We start from the raw sequence: 26,012 nt of genomic DNA on the forward strand, positions 1-26,012 counted from the left end.
TTTAAGAAAAAAAAAAGAAAAAGAAAAAAAGGGAAAAGTTGTTTTGTAAAGATAATTTTTTAAAAAATAAATACAAAAGCATTTTTATACAGTGTAGCCATTTCCAAACCACAAAATAAAGTCTTGAGTAATCTGTATAGACCCTTCTGGGAAACCAGCAGTCTACAGGATCAAGGCTTTAAAATATTAATGCTCTTGGGGACTGGCAGCACCAAGCACTACCCCACAATTTAGAGATTTGTTCCCACAGAGAGAGTTATATATATAAACTTCAGTATCTCTCAGAACTCCTTTGACTGTGTATGCTTTTTCTAGTTGATTCTGCAGCCCATCACCAAGAGGAGGGCTGCTTGTGAGAGTAAGATTCCTTGTGAAAGGCAGAGTTTGTAGAAGTCCTTTCTGTATTAAATTTCTGGCATTACACCCATCACTTTTTGCTATTGTTACACATTCACCAAATTTCATGGTCCCGTTGGCACCTCCCCAAAATGTTGGAAAACAGTCTCTATCAAAGCCAATCACAGGTGTGCTATCACTTCAGAGTTCCTTCTTGCTTTGTGTTTCTGTCTGCTCAAAAGAGGATTTGGGGTTTTTGCTGTTGCATTTTTCTGATATTGCCCTGTCCTACTCTTAGCAGTAGAAAATATGTTTGTCTTTCAGCAGAGTGACTGGGGCAGATTCTGAATGCTCTTATAATCAGGAATATTAGTGTTTTCCAGTGAAATCAGGAAAGCAAAGATCCAAATTGCATTGCTGTTTTAAAGGGAAAGGATATAGCAGAATTCATTCAAAAGAAAAAAGTTGTCTCCAAGTTCTCAGCAAGTCTCCACCAATTCCAGCTTGTGTTTTTTTCACATCTCTTCTGTCACTTTGATAATTTTATTTGGGCTTTTCTTTTGCAAGTGAAATGCATACCTTATAGTATGAGAAGGTTTTATTATGCCTCATTCTGTCCTTTAAAAATTAAATTTACAGAGATGCTTTAAATTGTCCCATCTCCAAGCACTTCTTTCTCAATTTTCAGTGCATAATCACTGCAATTGGATTTTAATGCTGAGGCTTATATTGCCTTTGCTGGAAGAGGAAAAAAATCTATTGCTGCAAGTGTTAGTGGGTGCCCAGTTGGTAAAATGATGAAGAACTACTCAAGAATGAGGCCAAATCCTGTAAGTAGGGTTTCACATATTCCTCTAAACTGGCATACACAGGGTTGGAAGAACTAAGAGTAACTAAGAAAAGTTATCTAAAAATGTGCTGAAATGAAACCATTCTATTTTTCTAGTCATCATTTTTGATTGTCATTAAGTAAAATTATTGTCAGCTTCTGATTTGTTTTTCTGCATTGCCAAGGCAGCTGTTAGAAACTGATACAGCATTGCTACCCCACCCTGTTCATGGGAGCAGTCACTGAGCTGGACCTTTATGGTGAAGAAATTGGTGACACACTTAAAATGAGAATGAGTGTTGTTTTTACCTAAACTAGAAAGAAATTCCACTGAAGAACCTGAAGTGGCTGCGAGTGCTCAGCTTGGTAAGAGGTGACTTTTTTTTCCCACTTCTAATAGTTAGCAATCCAATTTCTGCAGGTGGTCCCTCCTTATGAATCTGATTCTCAGTCTTTGAAGTGCAAGTCTGGCAGGCAATGATCAGGAAATCTCCAGATTGGCTTAGATATAACAGAAAATACCAGAGAGGTTTTATGTCAAGAATGTGAAAAGCTTTTTTTTCTTTTTGCTTTGGGGTTCATAGATAATGAAGCAGGTAATTTAGGGGGCTTTTTAATATTTTCTAGTCCAAAGGAGGCAAAAGATTTTTACCTGCAGTTAAGCAGCCTTTTGGAGGCAGAAGGTTTTCACTTTGTGTAATCCTTTGGTGTTGCAAGCACCAAATAATCCACAGCCTAAGAAATATTTTAGGAAGAAAAACTAAATAAAAGAAAATTAATTGTATTCAATCAGAAAAATGCTCTTGTTTTAGGTGGTATGTTTATAATGTTGATATGAATTCCTGGTACATAAAATATGCAAAACATAAAGAAAGCAACCCCCATTTAAATGGTGTTTTGCAGTGGCAAACCCAAAGTATTTTAGTTTTCTGTTCTTTAAAAACAAGAGGAGAAAGACTAGATTATTTTTTTCCATTTGGATATTTTGTTTTTCCCACTTTAATGGCACTTGTTATCTGATCCTGTTCCCTTCTTGTGCAGAAATGCTCTTGCAGTGCTTGCAGCTCCCAGTGCAGTGACAAAACGACTCTATGTCATGTAGCAATCACATGTAAACACTTTTGTCCTTATATTGGCACTTTTATTGATGGCCACATGGTGTCTACCATGGAATAAAACTTGTCTCCTTACACTTGTGTTGCAGAGGGAACACGTGGAAGTAGAGAGTGTGAAAGCCCCTAACTATTTAATTAACTTTTTTTGGGGGGAAGATGAGACATTAGCTTTTCAGAAACCAGAAATGGTGTGTCTAAAAACAGTAGTTTCCACCATGCTCAAAGGGACATAGTTTGCTCTATATTTATGCTCTAATTCTAAAATCTTGGGTTGTTTTTAGCTTATTTAATGTGCAGAGCATTTTGACACTTTTCTCTGAAAATCATCTACTCCCTCCAGTAGGAAGATGGTGTTTGATGAGATGTTGCAAGCTGTGCATCAGAAGTGAGTTGCAACAATCTAGGGAAAAGGGATTTTGCTGTGGTTTTGGCAGGATTTTGGATGGCCTTCATGTGTGAATGAAATCTTTTACACAGAGCTGTGTGTCACCAAATGTGACATCATTCAGGGTGCTGGTTCTCATGGCAAACATGGTCATGTTATAGCAGGAAGTGGTTCCCAGGGAAGATGTCACTTGAGAATGCTTTTGTTAATAATTCCAGGATAGTTCTCATCAGTTTTTATTTTGACATCATGTATGAATTTCTCTCTGCATCATTATCAGCCTAAAGATGGATTTAGGTCTTTACCATTAGTGTACCACTGTTAGAATTTCTTAAGATCCTGGTGGTCTGAATCTGGAAGAAAATTAAGGCTACAAAAGTTCAAATTGATGCCTTTAAAGGCACCATTTGGCACCTAAGCAAATTTCCTTCCCCAGCCCCATTCTGTGGATTCCACTTGACATAAAATTAATTTGTTTTCTTTAAAAAAATCTAAATTTCTGTCTGCTTTTTTGATAGAATTTTTTTTTTCTGAAATTCTGGCCCCATCTCTCTTCAGAAATGCCTTGGGAAGTAGAATGCAGTGTGAAGAAGGCAAGGATCTTGCCAAATTGAGCATCAGAGCCTCTAAGGACTCTGTGTGGGCATCCACACAGATCTGTGAGCTGAGTCAGTGTGAGGGAGCTGTCAGCAACCTGGACTTGGGATCCTGGAGGATTTTGTCAGTTTTCAAAACAAACCCTAAGCATTTTGGAAAGCTTAGCCACCATGAGTTTTATGCAGCAAAAGCCTTGTGGTTGGTGCTGGTTGTTAATGAAGTTCTTGTGCAAAGTCTGTGTAAGTCCTGCCTCCACTGAGATGTTCCAACATCACATGGATGGAAGGAAAGGTTCAGTTTAAGGAGGAGAAGTTTCTAGGCGTTCCATGGCCTCGTGGGCAGAAGATTAGGGAGAAACACATTGCCAGAGTGAAGGATTCACCTCTCTGCTGGCCTTAGAACTTGGGAGTTCCTCCCTGGCAGCTCAGAGCTGGGGAAATGAGTCCTTGGGTGGATGGGGCTGTACACAGGCAGGAGGGAAGTGAAACCTGCATTCTGTGGGAAGGAGGAAAGGAAATCACAGCCCGTTATCAACCAGACTTTGTAAAACAAAATTTATTTTCCTTTTCTCTCAAAAGCAAATGTAATCCTGCTGAAATGGAGAAACATAGCATTTCTGGGAGGTTAATATCTGCTTGATGTTGCAGTGTTAGTCAAAAAGATGGCGGTGTTAAAGAGAAGGCAATTATTCCCATTAATTAGAGCAGGAGAGTCTTTTTTTCCCCTATTCTTCAGTGAATCAACAAGTAAGAACATCCAAGGATCTTGGAGAATAATACATGTTAAGTGATTTTGAGCAGATGAAAGAATCACAGAAATTAGGTGAGAGCTGTCTTAAGAAACACTGGAAGAGCTTGCAAAATTATTGATTATTGGAGTCAAACTTTGATTTAGAGCAAATCAGCACCAGTTCTTTCAAGAGTAATTTATTGTGATAGATTTTTCTTTGAATTTCATCACTTTGTTCTAGCAAAACAACATTCCTGTGCAGGTAAATCAAAGCAGGGTTTAGCCCCTGCTGGGGTAGATATTGAGTCCCTGCTTGGAGGGAGCAGTGTGAGAATTATTCTCCATTTAAAACCTAATTATGATTTATTCAGAGGCCATTAGCAGGATTTTCCTGGCAGGCAGGTGTTCTTTTGATGAAAAATGCATCCCACCACCTCAGCAGGATGCAGATGTCACCTGAGTGAGCCCTGAGGACAAACTCCTCAGGAGCCTAGGGGGAAGAACAGTGCTGGTGTATTTCTGCAGAGCTCATTTTCACACTGACAAAAGGCACAAAAGGCAGGATCTTGAGCTAGTTAACAATAGTTCTTTGGTAAAAATGAAATAGGGTATAAGCCCTGTGCAGTCTGAAACCCTGCCAGTGTCATGGAGGTGTACACAGACATTCCCCCCAGTGCTTGCTCCTGTAAAACTGCTGTGAGTTCAGGTAAAACCAGCTGGCCTTGGGTGTGTCTGTCAAGCTGAAGGGTGCAGTAAATCAAAAAGAACTTTTGACTGAAGTTGTTTAATTCTCCTTCATCAAGGAAAACTTTGCTTGGTGCAGGTGGAGGGGAAAAAAAATTTGATTTCAGCTTTTGAGGTTGCCAGTCTGTGCCAGTGGTTTCTTGCTCCCAAAGCTGTGTGTGCAGGATGTCTGAGATGTGGGAATGGGGCAGCAGAGGAGAATTGTTGTGCCATGGATGCCAGAGGGAGCCTCTGTGCTCTGGGGAGCACCACTGAAACCTGCAGGTGTGCAAAAAGCAGTGATTTAATTGGGGAAACCCAAATATTCCTGTTTTCTGTGTGGAAGCATAAGAGCAGGTACACAGGACTTTGCCACAAGCCATGTGTCCTTTTATGGCTGAATTCTCTTGTCCTGAAGCAAAACCATAGAAATGAGATCAAATAATAGCTCCGTTTTCAATGCTGTCTTCCTGTACTGCAGCAAATGCTTAGAAACAATTGATGTAAATTAGCAACTGCTCTTTGCTTTTAAGTATTTATTTAAAGCAAATGGGAGGTTTTGGTGGTGCTTTTCATTTTCCTCCTCTGACCCTAGTCATTTTCACCCAATGCTTTCCTTAAAAAAGAATTAAAAATAAAAAAGCTCTGTGATCTGGTCAGAGAGAAAGCAGGGAGGGGTTGGCCATGTGTGTACATGCTGCTTTTGGTAGAAAGGCTGCTAAAATCTGTTAAAGCTGACTTTCCTTCCCAAAATTCCTGCCTGATCCTGAAACACAACAAAAACCTGTATTTGAATGCAAAATGTTGATTTGTAAGTGTTTGTAAACCTTGATAGAGTACTGCAGGTGGTGTCCCAAAAGATCAAAGCCGACGTTAATAACTGCTCTGTGGTGTTGATGGTATCTTTAATATTTCAACCATGTCAGCGTACTTTTGATCATTACTCTTCTAAAGTTAAGTCTTCTTCTCTTGAATAATCAATATCAGATGTTTGCATGATGGAAAGTAATTTAAGTTCACTTTTCAAAAAGCAGTGATTCATACTGTGGGTTATGTTTGTTTAACAGATTCACATTTTCACTGATGGGTGGCAGTTTTTTTTTTCTTTTTAGTGCTTTTGATAGAAGAACATCCAGGATATTTTCCAACAAAAACACATTTTTCCACCTTTGCCTCCAGTTGTGGAACAAATACCTTCCAAAACTAATCCTTTTCCAATGCAGTTTGGCCTGTCTGGGTAACGATATGCAAGTATGTATATCATGTAGAAGATGTGATTGAAAAAACTAAAAATTTTGGTAATCAAGAAATTAACCTAGCAAGATGACAGCCCTTTCTCAATTAAAGTCTTGGGTGTGCCAATGTAATCGAAGCACTTGACCCCACCAGATTTGAGGGCCAAATTATATAATTTTTTATTTTAAATTTGACAACGGGCCAGACAATTTTTATTTTTTTTTTATTTCAGGAAACACTGAGAAATTTGGTGATCTTACATCCTGTCCTGTGAGGGTTGGCTCCTGGTCTGGGACCTTGGAGCAAAGTTATTTTAGTGATGCTTATTCAGACTCAGCTATAGTAGCAGGTGTCCACAAATCAGTCCTGTACTACAAATTCAATCCCTCCTTGATTTTTTTTTTTCACTTCAAAAGGTGAGAAAAAGATGGGGGAGTGTAATTTTATACGGCTCTATTTGACAAAGGGTTTTGTGTACCTTTATAGTTCTTTTGAAGCAATATTTTAAAAAATAACTGCCAGCCAAAGTGGCAATGCAGAGAAGTGCCATCTTGTTTAGGATTTGTACACACCAGTTTTTAACACAGTGTTCTTTTCACTAAGTACTACATACATTAATTTATATTTATATATTGTCAATATTGTTGTAACCAAGCTTCTCCTTTCTAAACACTTCAGGAACAAGGCCTTGTATTTTTAGGTGATTTTCATAAACAGAATAATTCTTTTCCTTTCACTAGTATCTTGCACTCGATACATGTAGCAATACTTAATATATTCTCTTCACAAGTATTTGTTAAGTGATTTAGTTAATGGCTGATAAATGTTTTGTACAAAATAGATTCTGTACAGGAAAAAAAAATCTTTTAGATAAACATTATTTATTTTTACTGTTTTGTAAGTTAGACACTATAATGAAGCTCCTTTTTGCCAGAATTACTGGAAGTGCCTCTTGGTAAAATGTATTATACAGTAAATATGTATTCAAAATTATTAGAAATACTTGTCACAAAATGAACAATGTGGATGTTGCAATGTGAAGACAAATGTACAACATAAATATAATTCTGTGGTATCCTGTTGGCTGTGTTTCTTCTTCCTTTATTGAACAAAATTGCTTTTGGTGCCCAGCTTTAACTGTCAGACTGCAAATGACTTGTACCCTCTTTAGACTCTGATTCAAATCCAGTGAAAGCTTGTATATATTGAATTACCATTTTAGCCGCCAGCCCTGCTTGGTGCGTGTTAGTGACCCAAGCTCATGTTCCTTGGTATCTGATTTCCTGACACTTTTACCTGCAGATTTCTTCACTTTGCTTCAGATCACAAATAAATCCCATGTTAGATGCTTTGTGACTCAACCAATCTGTGGAAAATCTCATTATAACCATTCTTCTCTAATGCTAACCAGTATTTCAGCATCCATCATCAGTGTACCACCCAATCCAATTAATTTGGACTGGATATGGTCAGTATTACAGGGCAGCATTCAGCAATGCACAGTGACTAATGCTTCCAGAGAAAATGAAATGTGTTACTTTAACATTTTCCCTCATTAATTATAGCATTAATCTGTTAAAGTGGGACATCAGTGAGTGAAATCCATTTTCTTGCCATTATATTGATAAGTGTGCTGTCATTTTTCAGTGTAAAATTTTACTAGTCTTTTATGTGGGCTAGAATTGACATCTAGCTACCTTATTTCCTCACTGTTTATAATTTCAAAAAAAGTATCTCACAGCTGTCAAAAATTTTACCCATTTTTAAAGTTTTATTACCTACTTTCATCAAAGACTTGGAAGCTCTTCAGCTAATTGATTTGAAATGGTTGCATAAAAATTATCTAGATCAACTGTGTCTTCAAAGCCTCTTGTCCTATAAGTGAAAAATTAGCAGCTTCCAAAATCCTCAAGAATATCTACTACGTATCTGGCTGTCAGTTTTCAAATGCCCCCCAGTTTATTTGTCCTCTGGCTAAAATTCTGAATGGAAAAAAATTGGAAGGAAGTTTGCACCAGGCAGTGATTAGGAAAATACAAATCAGAATCATTGTCAGGAGGAAAGTAAAATTTGTTTTTACCTATTCCAAGGGAACTGCTTGTAAGCCAGTGGTCTGTCCCAAACACTTATTATCTGAAGAACATGTAATTAATGGATGTTAAATTCACAGAGAGGAATGCAACTGGAGTAGCAAAGAGAAACTTTTGCCTCACCACTTCTCATCACAAAGAGCAGGGGCTACCAAGGTAAGGAATGCTCTTGTCTGAAAATCCCCAAACTCTCTCTGGAGCTCCTCAAACAGCGAGAGGTTCCCATGGGAAGAGCTGAGCAATAAAACAGGGCAGGAGCAGTGAATCTGCTAATGAGGCCACACATGAGCCTGCCTCTCCTGGGGTTCTGCTGAGGCATAAAGGAGCACAGCCCCTCTCAGCTCAATTAAATGTTGCATTTTCCAGGTGTTCAAATTAGCTTAATTGCTGGGCAAATGCGGTTCCCTAAAAGCACTTGGAGTGTTTCGCTGCAAACACAACTCTCGGAGAACGATTGGGGCTTTGTTTGGCAGTGCTTCCTTTCAATGTGTGTTCAATTATCTCACCAAAGTCCTGTGGAAATCAGCCTGATGCCCCCACGGGCTCCCCAGATATTGCCGGTGGTTATTGCAGGGATGGAAGGGAAACAACTTGGGCAGGAGGGTAACCTGCAGGTGCCACCCTGGCTGCTGGGTCTGTAGCTCTGGGGTTGCCTTCTCTCACCATCCAAAGGGGAATTTTTAACCACTCCACACTGGATTCCTATAGACCTGGTGTGCTGCAGTGGAAGTTGTCAAAACTATTTCGTTCAACATCTTCACTGCCAGAGGTGACAGGAACCTTGCATTAATTCATGAGGAAACATGCAAGTTTCAAGTTAAACTGAAAATTCTGATGGTTTGTGTCACACCCAATGTGGATTGCCAGCTGTAATCACTGCACAACCTGGGATACACACAGGCAGAATGGTTTGGAAGTCGGCTACAGATGAAAGGTTGCTGCAGCACCTGCTTATCTTCAGCCAGGAAATACACGGCAGAAGGTTCCTGTTTGATCTGCACAATGGCTTCATTTAATGTGCCTTTTATTGCTGATAAATTACTTCCCTTCTCAATCCCTTGCAGGTGGTGATTGTTTGTTACTGTTCTTGATAAACACATCATATATTCTATAAATTCAACACCTTCAGTGTTGAATCAGCTCTTCTGCTCAGTTCTTGGTACCTTCTCTCTCTACATTTCTAGGCAAAATCTTTGGGTTTAAACCTACTTCAAATAACTTATCTTCATTAAGGAAAGTGCTAAGGGACTATTTTTAAGATTAATGGTATTAATCTCTGGTAGCTGGACAAGTTCCAATTTCACTTATTACATCTTTATACACTGAAATTCTCCCCAGAGCTCTAGTGGGTGCAAATGCTTCCTGCCCTGAAGAATGTCACATCGCTGGATTTCTCATTCATCCTGTTTTTGTACTCCCTCAGAAACAGGTCTCACAGGGCCCTCTGGGATCTTTGCAAAGCATGGTGCTGTATAAAAAAACCCCATAGTAATTCTGTTCAAAGGTCTCCTTAAAACTGGCTGACTCTACCATTTGAGGGCAGGGGCAGTTGGTTGGGGTTTTTTGCTTGTTTTTTTTCTTGTTTTTTTTATTAACCATTCAGGAAGGAAAACCTCTGAGCCATTTTACCTGATCAGTCACCTTCTGCAAGTGCTTGCAAGGTAATGTACAGCCATTGATCACACTCTTAATAGTTGCCTCAGGTACCCAGCACGGAGAGCATGCAAGTAATCTCCAAGAGTAAAGGAAGGTCTTTACTGCCACTCCTATTTTTGAACAATTTTCTTCCTTATGTCTCATGCAAGGGGCTGAAAATGTAAACATCAGGAATAATTTGATAGGCATCTCACAGTAAAGAGACAATTCAGTAGGACCTTTGCATATCCTAATACTAAGAAGTTAGACAGGTCCAAAATATAATTGGAACGTTATTCTATTGCTTTGCTGTCCTTTGGTAAGAAAACTATTCTTTGATAGATCTGTAAGTCCTTAGTTGGACAAGAAAATCCCCAAGACTGAAATTCCCCCAGCAACCCTCCAAGAATAGTTGGAGGAGTTTAGAAGCTCCAAGAGCTTCTAAAAGCCAAATTTATTATTTATGTATAATTTGTCTCTGGTTCTTTGGTGTGGAATGGGTACCCAAGGTTTGTTCTGGCAGTAGGTTTCCTACTCTTTTATATTCTTACCAAGTCTGTTCCTAGGACTGGCAACAAAAAGAAGAGGAAAATTAATGCTGAGAAATTAATAATCCATAGCAGTAGAGTAGCATAACTAAAGCATTTAAAATTGTATAGGCAGTGAAACCAGGATGTCTTATTATTAAACTGCAAATGTCTTCCCTCTTTCTGCCTGACATTGACTGCAAGCTGCACATTTACAGTATTTGTTGCTCAGGGTTGGAGCATTTACGTGTCAGCAAAAATAAAATATTAAAGGAGCATTTGGCCAAGTTTCAATGAGAGTAGTTGAAGACTCATTCCACCAAGGGTTTTTATGTAACTTGGCTTTGCAGCTCAATATTAAGGGTTGCAAATGTATTCTCTGTTGGACTGTAGGAATCACTTGAATTCAGATTTAAGGTGATATTTATATGTTTTTGTTTGTGTTTTTAAACAGTATTTTCCTTCTAGCAGATTAAAGTGCATTCTGTTGCAATTCTATTTTTTTTTTTTAATGTGTTTTAGGAAGGAAAACCTTTCATGCTTCCAAAGGTTGGCCCTAAAGCTGCTGTGCTGTCAGTGTAATGTTGGGCCTGTGTATGAAGATTTGCTTGTCACAGCCATTCCCGCTGGCTAGACAAGGCATTGTAAGAATAATTAATTTAACCTGTGCTTTAGAAATGAAGGTGGTCTGGCTTCTGATTTCCTGCTACTAATACAAAGTAGGAATCAAAGAAAACAGACCTCAAGGAACAAGCTTCAGTCTTGTTCTTTGTCCTGTAGCTGCTTTAAAGGTTTTCTTCCAATTACAGAATAGATATACATAATTAGGCAATTTCTTTTAGGACTATAGGAAAGCAAAACCTGGCTTGTCTGGTTGATTGTCCAGCAAGCTTCCAGTGGGTTTTGTGTCATTGTGCTGTGGGAGGCACTGAAAAGTGACAAGCAAGGGGTGTCATGTCCAGTGTTATAATTGGCAGTGATTTGTTTCTCATGTCTCAGTCCTTGGAATTGTGCTGGGTGAGGTACAGCATTGCCTTTCCATGGGGCATCCATGGCCTGCAAGGCCTGGAAAACCAAGAAATTCCTACCTGGATGAGACTTTGTGTCAGATTAATTTACTGAATTTTAGGGAGGATCTGGTGTTCATTTACTCTGAGCATACTGAAAAGCATTGCAGAGGACATAAGTAATCTCTGAGGAGCTGCTATAATTCGTTCATAAAGGAAGGGTGGCATTCTTCTGGAGGTGTAAGAAAATTTTCATAATGGAAAATACCTCCCCCAAGGGGTTTTGAGGAAGTTCCAGTTAAGATCACCACCTATAAAGAAGTCAGAGACGACTCTGTAACAAAATTTCAATAAAAGACCAGCTGTGGTAAAAACCTGATTCTGAGGTTTAACAATGAACCAAAAATCCAAGAAAGATGAGACAATTGCACTAAATCTTGTGGGCCTTTCAAAGCACTGCTGCTTTCTAAAGGACATAAAACCAGTCTGTAGGTATTTTTCTGGGAGTGTGGAGGACAAGGCTCTGGTGCTGATCAATACCATTTGTAGCATAATTTAGGAGGATTTTTATCACAAACTTAGGAATCTGATAGTGAAACTTCACTTGTTTTAAAGGACAGCGTGGTAAAGGTTACCAGTGGCAGAATAACTGGAATCTGTGTCAGAAATCTTTGAAAGCAGCAAGGTCAGCAATGAAGATTAAAGGTCATGCCAAACTAGCACAGGTCCTGTATTGTGTAAACTCAGTTTTCCTAATGATGGAAGGAAATGGCCTGGAAGCTGTTCTCCTCAAAAGGCTGAAAGAGCTCATAATCACTAAGTCCCCTAATCACTAATTACTGTGGACTACTAGGCACCCTGATATCTCTTAGAAAAGGGGAAAATAGATTTCCAAGTTTCCAAAGCAGAGAAGGATACAAGACACTTTAAAGTACAAAATGTGAATTAGGTGTAGTGTAATTAAATTCCAGACACATTAAGAGCCCAAAATGGAGAAATAATGAAGGGAAGGATAATAATTTGTATTAAATCTAGGAAAGCAGAAGCCTTCTTTGTGTTTGGTTGTGTGAGTGAGGTTTTAGCTGCCATGGGAACCTGCTGTACTGCAGAGGGTGGGAGGGAATAAGAGGGGAAAAGGAAGAAGAATTTTTAACTTTAATACCTTTTCTGTTTGTATAATCAAATCCTACAGCGCAGCAGAAGACAGGATTTACAGCCTCTCTCAGCTCAACAAACTACAGAGGGAGCTAGTCACATTCCTCACCTTTACCTAAACTTTAAAATTAATATTTCAGCAGCTGTGACCTTGTGGCAGGAAAAGCTCTGGGTGGGAATGAAATCTTCAAAACTTTCTTTTCCTTTCCTTCTGGTAAAGGACTTCACTGACTCTGCCGTACATTCTGTCCTCCCCCTTAATGGGTCTTTTCCCTCTTGTTGTTTGTGTTGGAGTTTTTTTCATGTTGACAGGGACATTGCCCTGTGGATTTTGGGCATCAGGGCAGAACAGGAAGGACCAGGGACTGGATAAGTTTTTGTGAATCTCTTGTCCACCCTCAAGCCTGTCTTCTCTCACACACTCCCCATTTTCTTTTTTTTTTTTTTCCCCAAGCCCATTCCCCCTTGAATTCTTCTGTTTCCTGGAATTAAGCAATTAATAAGATCAGAGTTTTGGGTTTTTTGGTTTTTTTCTCTCCACAAAGCTTTGTCACGTGCCCCCTCAAACTTACAGCAACTTGCAAAGAAAACTACCCCTGGGAGCTGTTTAGGTGCTCCTCATGCTTCCCACCAGGGCACCCAGCCCCTTTGCTGAGCTGGTGTGCCCACTGTCCTGGAACTGATAGGAGGGGACAGAGGGAGAAAAACCTGAGCAGGTGGGGCAGGAGGATGGGGGGCAGACAAAGAGCAAATGCTCAGGCAAAACAAGAGGCAAAACGAGTTCCCCCACCTGCATTCTCTTCCTCTCTCTACCTCCAGAATAAGATGCACACCCACAGACAGGGTCATTTCTGAGAGGAGGTTCTCCCCTCCAGTTTTCCCCCTTTCTGTGCATGCAAGTGTGGGTTTGCATGAGCAGCAGAGGAAGCTTACCTATGAAAACTGGCGGGCACCATCTCTGGGGATTCCTGCTGCCAGGTAAGATTTGGCTTTTCTTCTTCTCTTTGCTGCTCAACTTTTCATAGAGGATGTCTCTCAGCTGGGCTCATGGGTGAGCTGTCCGTGTGCCCAGCCAGTGCAGCTCCTGTGCCTAAGGCTAAGGAGGCTTACTGCAGGGTGGAGGGGTTCCCAGAGGGGGAAGGATGTTCTCTCTCTCACTCCTGCACCCTGCATGAGCCAAGGGGCGCTCCTGGAGGTGCCCCAGCCTGTGCTCAGGGGCAGGGCTGTCCCTGGAGCCGACCCTCAGCACAGGTGCCCATGCCAGCCCTCGGGACGTGAGTGCCACCAGGCTGTGCCACAGGTGAGCCCCTGGGAGCTTCTGGGGGGAAGGAGAGCAGGGAGGGCTCCCACAGCCCCACAGCTGCAGGCAGGTGTGGAAGGGGGGCTCCGAGCCCCAGCTGTGGGCCCAGGGAGTCAGGGACAAGGTGTGAGCGTGGCCAGCAGCTGTCCTTCAGGCAGTGTCACTCAGCTGCTCACACATCTGGAGTGCTGCAGTGTGTCACCCTGATTTTCTAAGATTTTCCAAGCGTTCTGATGTTGACATTCTTGTAACGAACTTTCTCACACACTTTCTGTGAATAACTTATTGTATTGCATTCTTTTATAGAAGAAGAGAAATTTGATGGACTGCTGGTTTGTCATTGGAGAGGTGGGTGGATGGGTCACTCAGGGACAGGGTTTAGTGGTGGACTCTCAGTGCTGGATCTACAGATGGACTCAATGATCTCAGGGGTCTTTTCCAGCCCAAACAATTCTATGATTCTATGCTTACCTTTTCCTGGCATTCCTGCCATGTTTGGAAAGGAAGTGTTTAGACATTCTCTGTCCTCATTTTCTGTGTCACCAGAGAAATATGGTACGGTGACAACCTGGGGCCATCCTTGGATAGAACCAGAGATGTCCCGCACCTCCCACTGGAACTGAGTCTATTAGGAATAATCCCACTGTAACACCAACGGTGCCAAAAGAATTTGAGTGGCAAATCTGTGATTACAGTGAATCAGTCCTGTGTGATCTGGTTGCACCAAAGAGATGAAAACCAACATTGCAGCTGGCTGGGGTTCAGCTGGGCACATTTCTCTGTGCTCTGCCTTGTGTTAAATCTCCCATCAGAGGCATTGTCAGAGCAACCAGACTGATGCTCTGAGATACATGGCTGCAGGTGGCTCTGGAAACTACCAACATCCTTAAAGCTGTGCCTCAAGAGCAGCTGGGGATATATTACACCTGTAGATATTTATATAGATATACCTGGGGATATATTAAACCTGCAGATATCTATACATATACCTGGGGATAAATTAAAACCTATAGATATCTATATATTTATACCTGGGGATATATTAAAACCTGCATGGATATCAGGCCTTCCTTCCACTCTTCAATTTGACAGTCAGACAATAAAATTTAACAGATTTTCTGCTGTAATAACGTGAGCATAAGCGTTGTTTAAGCTCTGCTGTCCATTTGAGATTTGTTTCAGCTCAGTGGAACACGAGCTTGCATGCTGCTGTCAAACATCAGTTTATTATATTCCACCACAGCAATTTTTTTGTGTTCTGACCAATCCTGGATGTGTGATGCATATGTTTTCCTTTTCCAGGTTTTGGGGTTTTTTCATTCCAAATTTGCTCTAAATATGCAGAACATTTCAAACCTTGCAGTAGAGGCTATTTGATGTGCTTCCATGGCAGCACACCTCATGTGATTGTCATAAAAGGATTTATGCTGGGAGGTACAAGCTGGTTTTCCCCATTGCACAGGGTCAAAAGTGGGGTTCAGGTTCAAAAGTGTGACTTTTCTCAAGACAGCAAGAAAATCAGAAGCAGAACAGGAATAGGTGCAATAAGTGTTCAGCAAGCACATTTTTTTTTTTTTTTTTATTGCAAAAACACCTCTATACTCCTTAATGTTGATAAGGAAATATATTAGAGTTCCTGTCAGGACAGTGTGAAATTGCAAACATTTCTCTTATATGTAGTCACAGCACTTTTTTCAAATGTTGGAGAGATCTTGGTGAAAATTGTGGTGTCATAAGCAAAGTCCTTTTGTCTTGTTGATATAAGACCAGAGCCTATAAGCAAATCTTAGCATCTAAAGATATACTTCTGTTATTTTCACCTGTATTTCTGGTAAAACAGGTGCCTGTTTGGGAAGCTATGAAAACACATGCATCCAGAGGTATAGACATAAAACCATACATATTTTAACTTATGTGAGATGTTTCTTCAGGCAAACATGAGAGAACGGGAACTTTTCCTATTCATATTTTCAGGCAGCAGTTCTGTAAAACATAGAACTGCCTAAAAGTGAACACAGAAGCTGATTTCATAAATATTTTCAGATCTGATTTAGAGATTGAAATTAAGAACAAAGTAGCGCAGTATGTAACTGGAGATTTAAGAATTGCTGATACCTTTTATTTTCAAATTGCAGTATTTAGTTTTTCTTTACTTCTTTGTATTTACCTGCAAAGAAGCAAATTCACATTTTCCCTGAAACAATTGACCACTGAGCCCTAAGACTCTATGTAAAATGGTAAAGGAAACTAAACCTCTTTATTCTTGTGTAACTCATTAGCTGAAATCAGACGATTAGAGCTAATGTTTCCATCTAAAACAATTCAAGTGCCTCATTAAGGGGGATAGATTTCCTTTGATCTAATTACTTCATGTCCCACATATATGGGAAATTCAGAGATCAGTGCTGAGAAATCTCTGCAGACCTGGTCACATCCAGAAACATGAATTTACATGTAGCCTTCAGAAATGTCATTTAAAATGTTAATGAGCCTTGTTCAGTCTGCTGGCAGTGCTTGGCCAAATGCTTAATGAAATCACATTGATGATAGCCAGAGAGCGAAGATGATGGCTGTTTGCTGAGTATGATTTAATCTCCATTATTATAGGCAAGTGGATTGCAAATTTCCATAATTAAACATCCAGTGCGCTGGTCAGATTCTGTTGTAAAGTTTGGTAATTGCTGTTGTTGGGAAAACAGTTCAGCGGGGTGTTGCTGTCACATGATGAGCTTTTGAGGCTGAGCTAATGGGATGCCCTTTTAAAGTGTTCTCCATGTTTTCTGCTTTAGACGCAGAGGATACCATCATGGAGGTTTCATCCAAGGAAAATACTCACTTTTTCTCAAACAACACAATCATGCCCGTGGACCGATCTTCATTCAAATCCGAATCATCTGCATCCAAAGAAAAGCAGGCGTGTTGTGGAGGTATAAAGGTAGAGTAAGAGCTTTTGAATACTCCAGTAGGGACTTACAAAATCTCTCTTTTTTTTCTTTTTTAATGAATGATCCCTTTTTAAGTTCTGATTATGTCATGCTGAGTCAGAATGAAATTATTAGATACATTTCTAGGTCACAAGAAAATCTGCAGATCTGTATTTGGCTAATGTTTGGCAATCATCAAATATAATTTGTTGGCTGAGGCTTGCATATTGTGAGATCTTCAAGAACCATCCTAAAAAGTCCCTCTGTCTTCCTGATTGCTCCACCTGAAGTTGAGAGCAGGACAGACAGATAGCAAAAGCAGCTGTCAGTACAGATTGCTTTTTTTAAGATAGTTGCTTTTTTAAGACAGCAGCCATGGTATTCTGCTGGGCTCTCCAAACTAATATTGTGTTATGGTCTGTGTGTTTTGTGTGCTGTGTTATTAAAGCATGATTGTAATGGTCCTCATTCAAGAGACCTCTGCATGAGGTGACTGAAATGAAACTGCAGAAAGATTATTTCTTTTTTACTGCTTTTTCCACACCTCTCTCACCCACAGGAAGTTTTTCCTGGAGCAGGGAGGTCCCTGCTCTGTGCCTGCCTGGAGGGAGCTGCACCTCCCTGCTCGGGACAGGGGCACAGCCCCAGCACAGGGCTCTGCTGCTGCCTCTGCTCCTTCTCCTGACACTCCTGGGTGAGGGCTCAACAGCACCATGCAATGCTGAGATGATCTGAGTTACACAAAAAAATGAGCTTTTGGCCTTGCTTCGTTCTTTTCATGGTGCACAGTCTTTATTTCTGTTGTTTTGTCCCCTCACTTAAACACTCATCTTCTTCCAGGTATTAATCCAGCTCCAGTCAGTGAAATGAGCAATAGTTGCCCTGAAGTCTATAAATTTTAAATGGTTTTGTTTTGAAATGAAAGATGAGTTGTTATTAAATGAATTTTGTACCATAATATAATTCTATCACAGCTTCTCCATTTGCTACAATGATAACCCAATCCTTTCAATGAATAAAACTTCAGTCACACATTAGCCAGTCAGGAATCAGTTTATTAGCTCCAGAAATAGAAAAGCAATATTATTTCAGCTCAGTTTCTTTCTCTTTAAAGTTGTGTCTTCTAGGAACCCAAACTGATATTACTAATGTATTTTTGTAGGAAGAAGCCCTCTCTCTTTTTTTGGTGAACTAACCCTTTTGGAGTTCTGATAAGGTCTTGCTGAGTCAGAAGAAAATTATTAAAGATATCTCCAAGTCATAAAAAGTCTGCTTCAGGTTTTGCCTAATGTGTTAAGAAAACAATATACAGATACAACAGGTTGTTTTTACCAATTATCAGCCTTCCTATGTCTTAAAATTGCCTTCATTAACTAGAAAGATGTGGTGAAATATGTGTTTACAAGCCCTGACAAACCAGAGAAGAATGAAATCATGAATGAAATCATGTGTACCTTTCTGTCCCAGGCCCAGCTCAGGAGTGCCTTTCCACCACTGCACACCTGGGACAGAAGCAAACCCAGTAAAAAAAATTTGTTCCAAAGACATTCAGAAGCATTTCAAGTTGTAGTTTAACTATACAATTTTCCTGAAAAAAACTTATGTGCTACCACATTGCTATTTAAAATCCAAGGGCATAAAAATACAGAAATTGTAAAATATTATGACAGTATTTGTACTGGAGAGTCTTTTGAGAGATGCTGCTGTAGGAAAAAAAACCCAGAGAGGGTTTTTAAATGTTTATTTACCCACAACTGTTTCTGAGGGAGGTATAACCAGTCCTAAAGTGACACAGAGATATTTGAATATACATGAATTTGCATCCAGCAGTGCTGTTATTGCCACTGTGCCTTGTCAAATGAGGTGTTGTGAGGTTTGCACTGGATGTGAGGCCATTGCTCAGAGCAGCTGGTTACTGGGAGTGTGATTGACAGAGAAGATTAAGGAGCTGCACATGGTTCTAGACTTCTAAATAAAACCTAAATGTGTCTCAACTTCTGGGACTGGGTTTTACACAAAGCATCCATATTTGTATTCATTTTGGGTCCACACCACCTGTACCTGAAGGTAGAAAGCAAAGCTGCTGTTTCCATGACCAATTCCACTGTGTGTGATTATCTGTGGAGCAAATAAACTGAGCTGGGCTGCATTCAGTGAGGGCAGATTTAGGCAACAGATCTGCAGGAACACTCTGAGGACCCTGCACTCCCACCACAGGCACTGCAGACCAGCCCTCATCTTTTGGGTTAAATTTGTGGGAAAGGAGCTCAGTCTGTACCTCTGAAGTACAAACCAAAGCACTGTGAAGGGACATGGAGTTTAACTTCCAAGGCCCACTCCTGATTCAGAAGGACATGCTAAAACAGATGCAGTGACAGCTGAGAGAAAACTGTCTCTGCAAAGTAGAGGGGAGAAGGTGCAAAATGCAGGGTGCACTCTGAGGAAAATGCATGTATTAGTAGAAGAGAGTTGCCTGGCAGGTTCATCTCACAGAATATGTAACACATTTAAAAACGTTCAAAAACTCACCTCCCCACCAAGCCACACTTAGCATTTACCCATATGGTTACTGTACAAGAGAAAATCACAGGTTTCTGTCTTTCAACAGAACAGTAGCTTTGGCCTCTACCTGAAATTAGCAATGCTTGAGAGTCAATTCAGTTTTTATCAATATTGCTTGTAAGAGATTAACAAATCAGCAATCTAGCATTTACTAAGAAGTAGGAGGAATATTGGTTTGGCTATTTGGCAAAAGAAGAGGTAGGAATGCAGAACACGTTTAAAAATAATTCATGTATCTTCTGTACTGCCTGATTTTGATCACTGTCTTTTTTTTTTCACAGATATTTCTTGGTGCACTGTCTTTTGTTTATTTTGCTAAAGCACTGTCAGGAAGTTATCTAAAAAGTACTATCACACAAATAGAAAGAAGATTTGACATCCCTTCCTCCTTGGTTGGTGTTATTGATGGAAGTTTTGAAATTGGTACGTGCTGTAGAAACACATTTTTATTTTCAGGAAAAAAAGAGTGATGCAGTTTGTTCTGAGGAATGATTGCATGAATCTCCCTGAAACATAAAACTGAGCAAGATTCACCTGGTGAAAATAAGTGGGTCTATCAGTACGATTATATTCATTAGGATTAGGTTGCTAATGCAAGCAATTCAGCATAGACATCAAAAAAATGTAATTTGATAAGCTAAGCATGTGGCTAATTCATACTAATAGACATTTTGAGTGTTAATTGAGAATTTTCCTTCATGGATTTCTGCAGGCAGAAATCGACCTCTCCCACAGGTGTTTGTCCTTTGTGATGTCCATTATTATAGGAATGGGTTATTAAGCATTATTATTATTAAGCATTATGTCCATTATTAAGCAGCAGGAGGACAAACCTCTAGCTGTAATCTACATTTCCTGTCCAGTCCCTCTCCTTCCCTCTCACACTAAAGTTTCCAGCATGTCATTGTCTCACAATTTCAGATCACTGAATTTATCTCATGGGTGTTCTGTGGACTGTGGTACTCACTGGAATGAAATCTTGGCCTAAGTGTGTAAAACTCAGCTTGATTCCTCCTTTTTCTGCTTTTCTGGTTATTTGCTCTCTTCAGCTGGCCCAGGCTTTCTCTTCTTTTCCAGCTGTTTATCCAAAGGTTTATGGTTTTCCTAGCACAGGAGGCACTGAGCTCCTGCAGAATGCCTGGAAAAGGGAGAAAGGCCATTCCCACCAAATCAGTGCCTGTACTACAAACTGGGAATTGTGATTTTAGGGGGTCTCTTATCAACAAGCAGTAAAACTCAGTTTTCCTTTTGTACTCTTGAAGGGAACCTCCTAATCATAATTCTAGTGAGCTACTTTGGAGCAAAGCTTCACAGGCCAAGAATAATTGGAGCAGGCTGCTTAATTATGTCAGCTGGAACATTCCTAATTGCAATGCCCCAGTTCTTCATGGGAAGGTAAGTGCAGAGTGATCCCTGTTTTCCAGCTGGGCTGTGCACACTGAATGGCACTCACTAAAACATTTAGGCATTGGTTATGATGATAGAAATAGGCATATGGGGATGTGGTTACTTAAAGTTTTTTTGGTGAAAAGATTTATTACTGTAGAGCAAATAATTATTTATTTTAAAATTATTTAAAATATTGTTTATCATTAAAAATAAGTATTTATTTTATAATTTATTACTGTAGAGCAAATAATTTAACATATATACTCTTTTTAGTTGTAATCAGCTTTTTTTTAAAAAATGAGTCTCTGATTTTGACTGGCCACATTTTGGTGTGGTTTGGGAATTGTTGAAATGACAGTAAAGAAGTGAAGACTAAACTCAGGAAGACAATCTCAGCACAAGCCAGAGGATACACCAGTGTCTGATAAACTCAGTCCAAATTCATGTATCATAGTAGAGCAAAGTGCCTGTTAAACTGAAATTAATCACTGTTGCAAAAAGAACCAACAGGACAATTTTCATGTACAGCTGCAGTACAAAGAGAGCTCTGTTTATCCCCTGTAAAGCACCACTGGCAATGGATCCAGATGGATTCTTATGGATGCAGATGAAATTTGCATTTTAGTGATTTAGGCCTATCTGGTAGTTCAAGATTTGCTTGCTTTTTCTCATCAGTACTTATGGATAAATACAAGTTTGTTTTCCAAACAGATACAGGTATGAAAGATTCTCTTCCACCATCAATTCCACTGTCAGCCTCTCTCCATGTCTGCAGGATAAAAGCCAGACTCCACTCTCAGCCCTGGAGAAATCTCAAGCTAAAATAAATGCAGGTGAGAATTGTCTCTGTTAAATCCTGGGGCTGGTAGTGCTTTGCTGTCATTGATGTTTCCCAAATCCTTCTGTCAGGAGATCCCAGTTTTCATTAGATAGCAGTGAAAGAGTTTTCTAAAAAGGAGTGGGGTGGCAAATGTATAAAGCCAGCAAAATTGTACCATCTTTGAGGCAACTCATGCTAAAAATTTTTCTACCTTAGGCCATTTCACAGTTTTCCTACTGTTTCTCCCATAACAGAAGTATTTTAGGAGCCCTGAGCTTTGAGTGTCACAGTGCCACTGCAAACACATGGTTGCTGTCTCTTGCTGTGCCCCCAGGGTGTGAGAAGGAAGCAGGCTCCTCCATGTGGATCTATGTTTTGCTTGGAAACCTCCTGCGTGGAATAGGTGAAACCCCCATCCAGCCCCTGGGAATTGCATACATTGATGATTATGCTGTCGAAGAGAATGCTGCCTTATATATTGGTAAAATAAATGCAATTGCTTTTTCCTCGTGCATTTCTCCCCAGAGGAGAGAACTGAGTCGTTCTGAATAATGGAATGAATTTTATTGAATTAACTTGCCCTGATTGTTTTGTTTGCATAATTTCCAATATTAAAGTTTATTTAACAGTCATGTACACCCAAGGGACCAAGTTCCCATTTAATTATACCAGCACAGTTCCATTATCTTAATTTGGTGAAAGAATTTGACCTCGGGTTCCTGCTGTTACCCTAATCTTCCTAATTCTTCTGGATGTGGGCTGCTGAGCCTCTGTGCACATTCAGTTCTCTGGAAAGTGATAAAAACAGGCTCTTTTAAGCACTTAAAATAGAATTTCAGTGGGCACTCAAAACATTCCCTCCAGATTCGTGTGGGATTATAAACAATAGTACTGAAGCTTTAGGAAATTGAGATCACCATTTTTTGTGTTCATTGTATGATGGCTGTACCTGAAATATTACCAAAAGTCCTATCTCATCTGCTCTTAACAAGTTTCCAACCAGGCAAAAGGCAAAAAATCAGATTCTCTCTGTAAAAGATTCAGTCTTCCCAGATTTCCAGGTGAATTTTTTCAAATTCAAAGTATTCAGAAAGTTTGGCTGAGGATGTATTGAAACATATCAACAGTGGAAACCAAAGCAAAGGGATTTCTCAGCCTGTTCAGGGCCTACCTCAACTGAAAGCAATCAGTTAACTTTAAAAAAATGACATTTGCTCCCCAGTTACTGTGATCCTGTCAGCTAAAGCATTTCTAGCAATTGTAGATTGGTGCTGCTGTTGAGTTCAGGCCATTCAGTTTGCTGACATTTTTTCCTTCAGGCTGAATGTTACTCTTTAATTGGATAACAATAAAAAGTGTCACCATAGTGGGGGAAATTTTATTGATGACTTTTTTTCTTCTTGGAAATAATTCAATTTGTGTAACTGTGCCTTTCAATATTTCAATGTGTTTCAATACAATATTTGAATGTGTGTCTCTTGCTGCCCATCACGTGCCATAACCTGCTGTCAGATGCAGAAGAACCAGTGCCCTTTTTTAGCTCAGGAGCATAACAGCGCCCTGTTTTCCCTTCCAGGCTGTGTGCAGACAGTGGCAATTATAGGGCCAATATTTGGCTTTCTCCTGGGATCCCTATGCGCCAAACTCTACGTTGACATTGGCTTTGTGGATCTGGGTAAGTCAGAGTACTCAGGCTTAAAAAACCCAGTCAGGGTTTTTAAATAAAGGCTCCAAAATGCCTATTTTTGGCCAAGAACTCTGGTATCTGCTAGGCATGGGGGGCTAGCAGGGGTAGAGTGGGCACTCCATGAAATGAGAAGGATACAGCAGTGTAGGGCTCCATGCAGAATAGGCTGGCGAGGAGGATGGGGGCAGAGGAAGAAGGAGCTCTGACTCTTCCTCAGCCCCAGCAGATCTGCAGCAGGAGCCTCCAGGAAATGCTCTGCTAAGGAGGCTCTGGGGAGACCATGGGAGCCAGGAGGAAACAGGGCTGAGGCTCAGGATCCTGCATGTGCCTTTTTAATAGTTGTTGCCTAGAAAAGTGGTTTGGCAGGGGGCACCAAATCTCCTGATTGCTCTTCTTCTGAGAAAACAATAATAATAAAAAATCAGGAGGAAACCAGTTTTTTTCCTGGGGTTTTTGTGCAGAACAGCCTGGCTGGGAGCAGGTGAGTGGCCACCTGGACTGCCCCAAATGCTGGTGCTTGCAGCATCTCTGGGGATGTGCAAGTGGCACAGCAGTGTCAGGGCCAGCAATCAGTGAGTCCTCAGCATGTCCCCACAGCTGCTCCTGTAAAACACCCACAGTGAGAGAGCACAGCTGGACCTGGATGGAAAAACCACCCTGCAAACCCTCCTCCCTTAGCAGCAGCACATATCATCCAGATGTGTTTATTTGATATAAGGGTCTTCTTGATATAAGGAGGAGATATAAATATGTATTTATTTGATATAAGGAGCTCTCCATGAACTCTTGGAGATTTATATCACAGCTGAGATATCTCAGCCCCCTCAGATGGCTTAAAACCAGCAGGATGGCTTCTGTGGCAGTGTTGGAAACAGAAAAGTTTTAATAAGAGGCAAAATAACAAAGCTTTTTACAGAGAAAAAGCGAGCCAGAGGCAAGAGGTTCTTGCTCCTGGTAAAACACCCTACAAAAGCCATTAGTTCCTTTGTTCTCTTATTTTTCTAGTAAATTGCTTAGGCAGAACTTTTTGGCTCCTGTCCAACTGGCTATCCTTAATTTTGAGGTGACTGCCAGGTCCTATGAGATGTCCGTTTACCTAATTGAGGAGAGAAACTTCTGGGCTTTTTTTCCTTTTTTAGGAGACAAAGGACAGTTTTGTCACTCCATAAACAGGATGCACGTCCCTACATTGATTTGTTTCTCCTTTTCCCCTTTGTGCAGACAGCGTCACCATCAGCCCCAAGGACGCGCAGTGGGTGGGGGCCTGGTGGCTGGGCTACCTGATAGCTGGGCTGATCAGCATCCTGGCTGGCATCCCCTTCTGGTTCCTGCCCAGGCACCTGCCCAGGCCCCAGGGCAGGAAGGACTCCAGCACCTCCTCTGAGCACTCCAGGTTCATCACTGAGGACAGCAAGGACCAAGGCGCATCCTCCTGGCAGCAGGCGAAGCTTGCAGAGATGGCAAAAGGCAAATCGCTTGAGTTTTCTTCCTGATTGTTCAGATTTTCTCTCAGAGGCTTTTAGACTTAAAATTTTAGACTTGCTGAGTCCCTATTTTAATGGTCTCAGAATTCTGTTTTTTCCCTTTCACTCTCCAACTCCATAGTACACACAAAAAGGTCTCTTCAATAATGTTCCCTGGACTTGCTATTGCATGCAAAATGGCTGAGATTTGTAAAATTATAATAGTGGCCCACCACATATCATGAAGTTCTGCAAAAATGTTTTATTCACATGTAGTGACTGTTGCAGAAGTGGTGCTCCAAAAAACCCCAACCGTTGATTTTTGCTAATTATTTTTTCCTGCATTAGGAAAACATTTACAATATCTGATCAGAATGTAGATGGGCACAGAGCAGCTTCAGTATTAGAGGGAGCTGTCTGGGTTCAGACAGGATCTGGTCTGCACAATTGCATTTCCTTGGCCTTGCTTGGCCAAAAGCATTTTCCCTCAGAACTTGGATCTGCAGCTCAGTATTTCTGTGTTTACTGTCAGCTGTGCTGAGCGCTCTTTGCCCCAAATTAAGCTAAACAGTTCTGTGACTGTTGAGGACACAGAGAAACCAAATCATTCCTGGTTTACGGTGGAAAGAAGGTATTTAAAACAAGATCTCTCTTCTGGGGAATTGATGCTTAGCGTTTTGCTCCACTGTTCCTCCCTGCAGATGGGGGAGATGTTAGGAACATCAGGGAACCTCACAGACTCCCTCTGAAATGTTTTGTATTTTGGGGTTTTTTGGAAGGGGCACACATGTTACAGAGCATTACTCCAGCAGTAATCCTCTCTCTGGCCTGCTTGTTATTTCTGCTGTTTTGTCTTGCAGACTTCTTGCCATCGCTGAAGAACCTCTTTGGGAATCCAGTTTACATTCTGTATTTGTGTGCAAGTATTATTCAGTTCAATTCTTTGATTGGCATGGTGACATATAAGCCAAAGTATATTGAACAACAGTATGGGCAGACATCTTCAAAAACTAACTTTGTCATAGGTAATGCTATAGCTGCCTCTTGATATCTTTAAAATGGACATTTTAGGAGTGGCATGTACATATAGGAAAAATTGTGGCTTTTTTAAGGTTTGTTAATTTCTTCTCCTTCCTTGTCTGACATTAAGTAATAGCTCATAGATGGTAAGTTATTTAATTTCTGCTTCAGCACCAATTAACTCTGACTTTATCTATGCAAGACTTACTGTAAAAGTTTACATGATTTGATATCTTAATTCCCATTTCACCGGAAATCTGAAAAGTCCTTCCCCTTCCTTTCCCTTCCCCTTTCCCTCTACATCATTTGTACATACCTAATGTATGTACAATACAAGAAAATAACTGAGAAATAATTTTAAAGCAGTTCACATAAATTTATCATCAGACAGATCTGCTGCCTTGATGGCTTCCCATTTATTTCAACAAAACAAAGATCAGTTCAGTGAGTGCTGAGGGTGACTCTCTGCAGAGATTGTTGTTA

At 40.4% G+C, this 26,012-nt stretch overlaps 1 protein-coding gene across 12 annotated transcripts in view; it reads left to right on the forward strand.

Moving 5' to 3' along the window:
* SLCO1C1 (solute carrier organic anion transporter family member 1C1) overlaps positions 1–26,012 on the forward strand; it is a 46,793-nt gene that overhangs the window by 851 nt on the left and 19,930 nt on the right. For 5 of the 12 annotated variants that reach the window (XM_074540100.1, XM_074540095.1, XM_074540094.1 and 2 more), the window contains 8 exons: positions 16,454–16,599; positions 19,432–19,573; positions 20,413–20,545; positions 21,251–21,372; positions 21,694–21,840; positions 22,936–23,034; positions 24,268–24,513; positions 25,370–25,534. In XM_074540100.1, the coding sequence (XP_074396201.1) occupies positions 16,471–16,599; positions 19,432–19,573; positions 20,413–20,545; positions 21,251–21,372; positions 21,694–21,840; positions 22,936–23,034; positions 24,268–24,513; positions 25,370–25,534 (1,183 nt within the window). In that variant the 5' untranslated portion in view covers positions 16,454–16,470. Of the gene's footprint in view, positions 1–12,854; positions 13,343–13,476; positions 13,665–13,970; positions 14,013–16,453; positions 16,600–19,431; positions 19,574–20,412; positions 20,546–21,250; positions 21,373–21,693; positions 21,841–22,935; positions 23,035–24,267; positions 24,514–25,369; positions 25,535–26,012 lie in introns of those variants that run through there. The other 7 variants (XM_074540099.1, XM_074540103.1, XM_026790296.2 and 4 more) reach the window with 7 other exon arrangements.

This window comes from Zonotrichia albicollis, chromosome 4, assembly GCF_047830755.1.
Source record: "Zonotrichia albicollis isolate bZonAlb1 chromosome 4, bZonAlb1.hap1, whole genome shotgun sequence".
In the NCBI taxonomy this organism is placed as follows: Eukaryota; Metazoa; Chordata; class Aves; order Passeriformes; family Passerellidae; genus Zonotrichia; species Zonotrichia albicollis.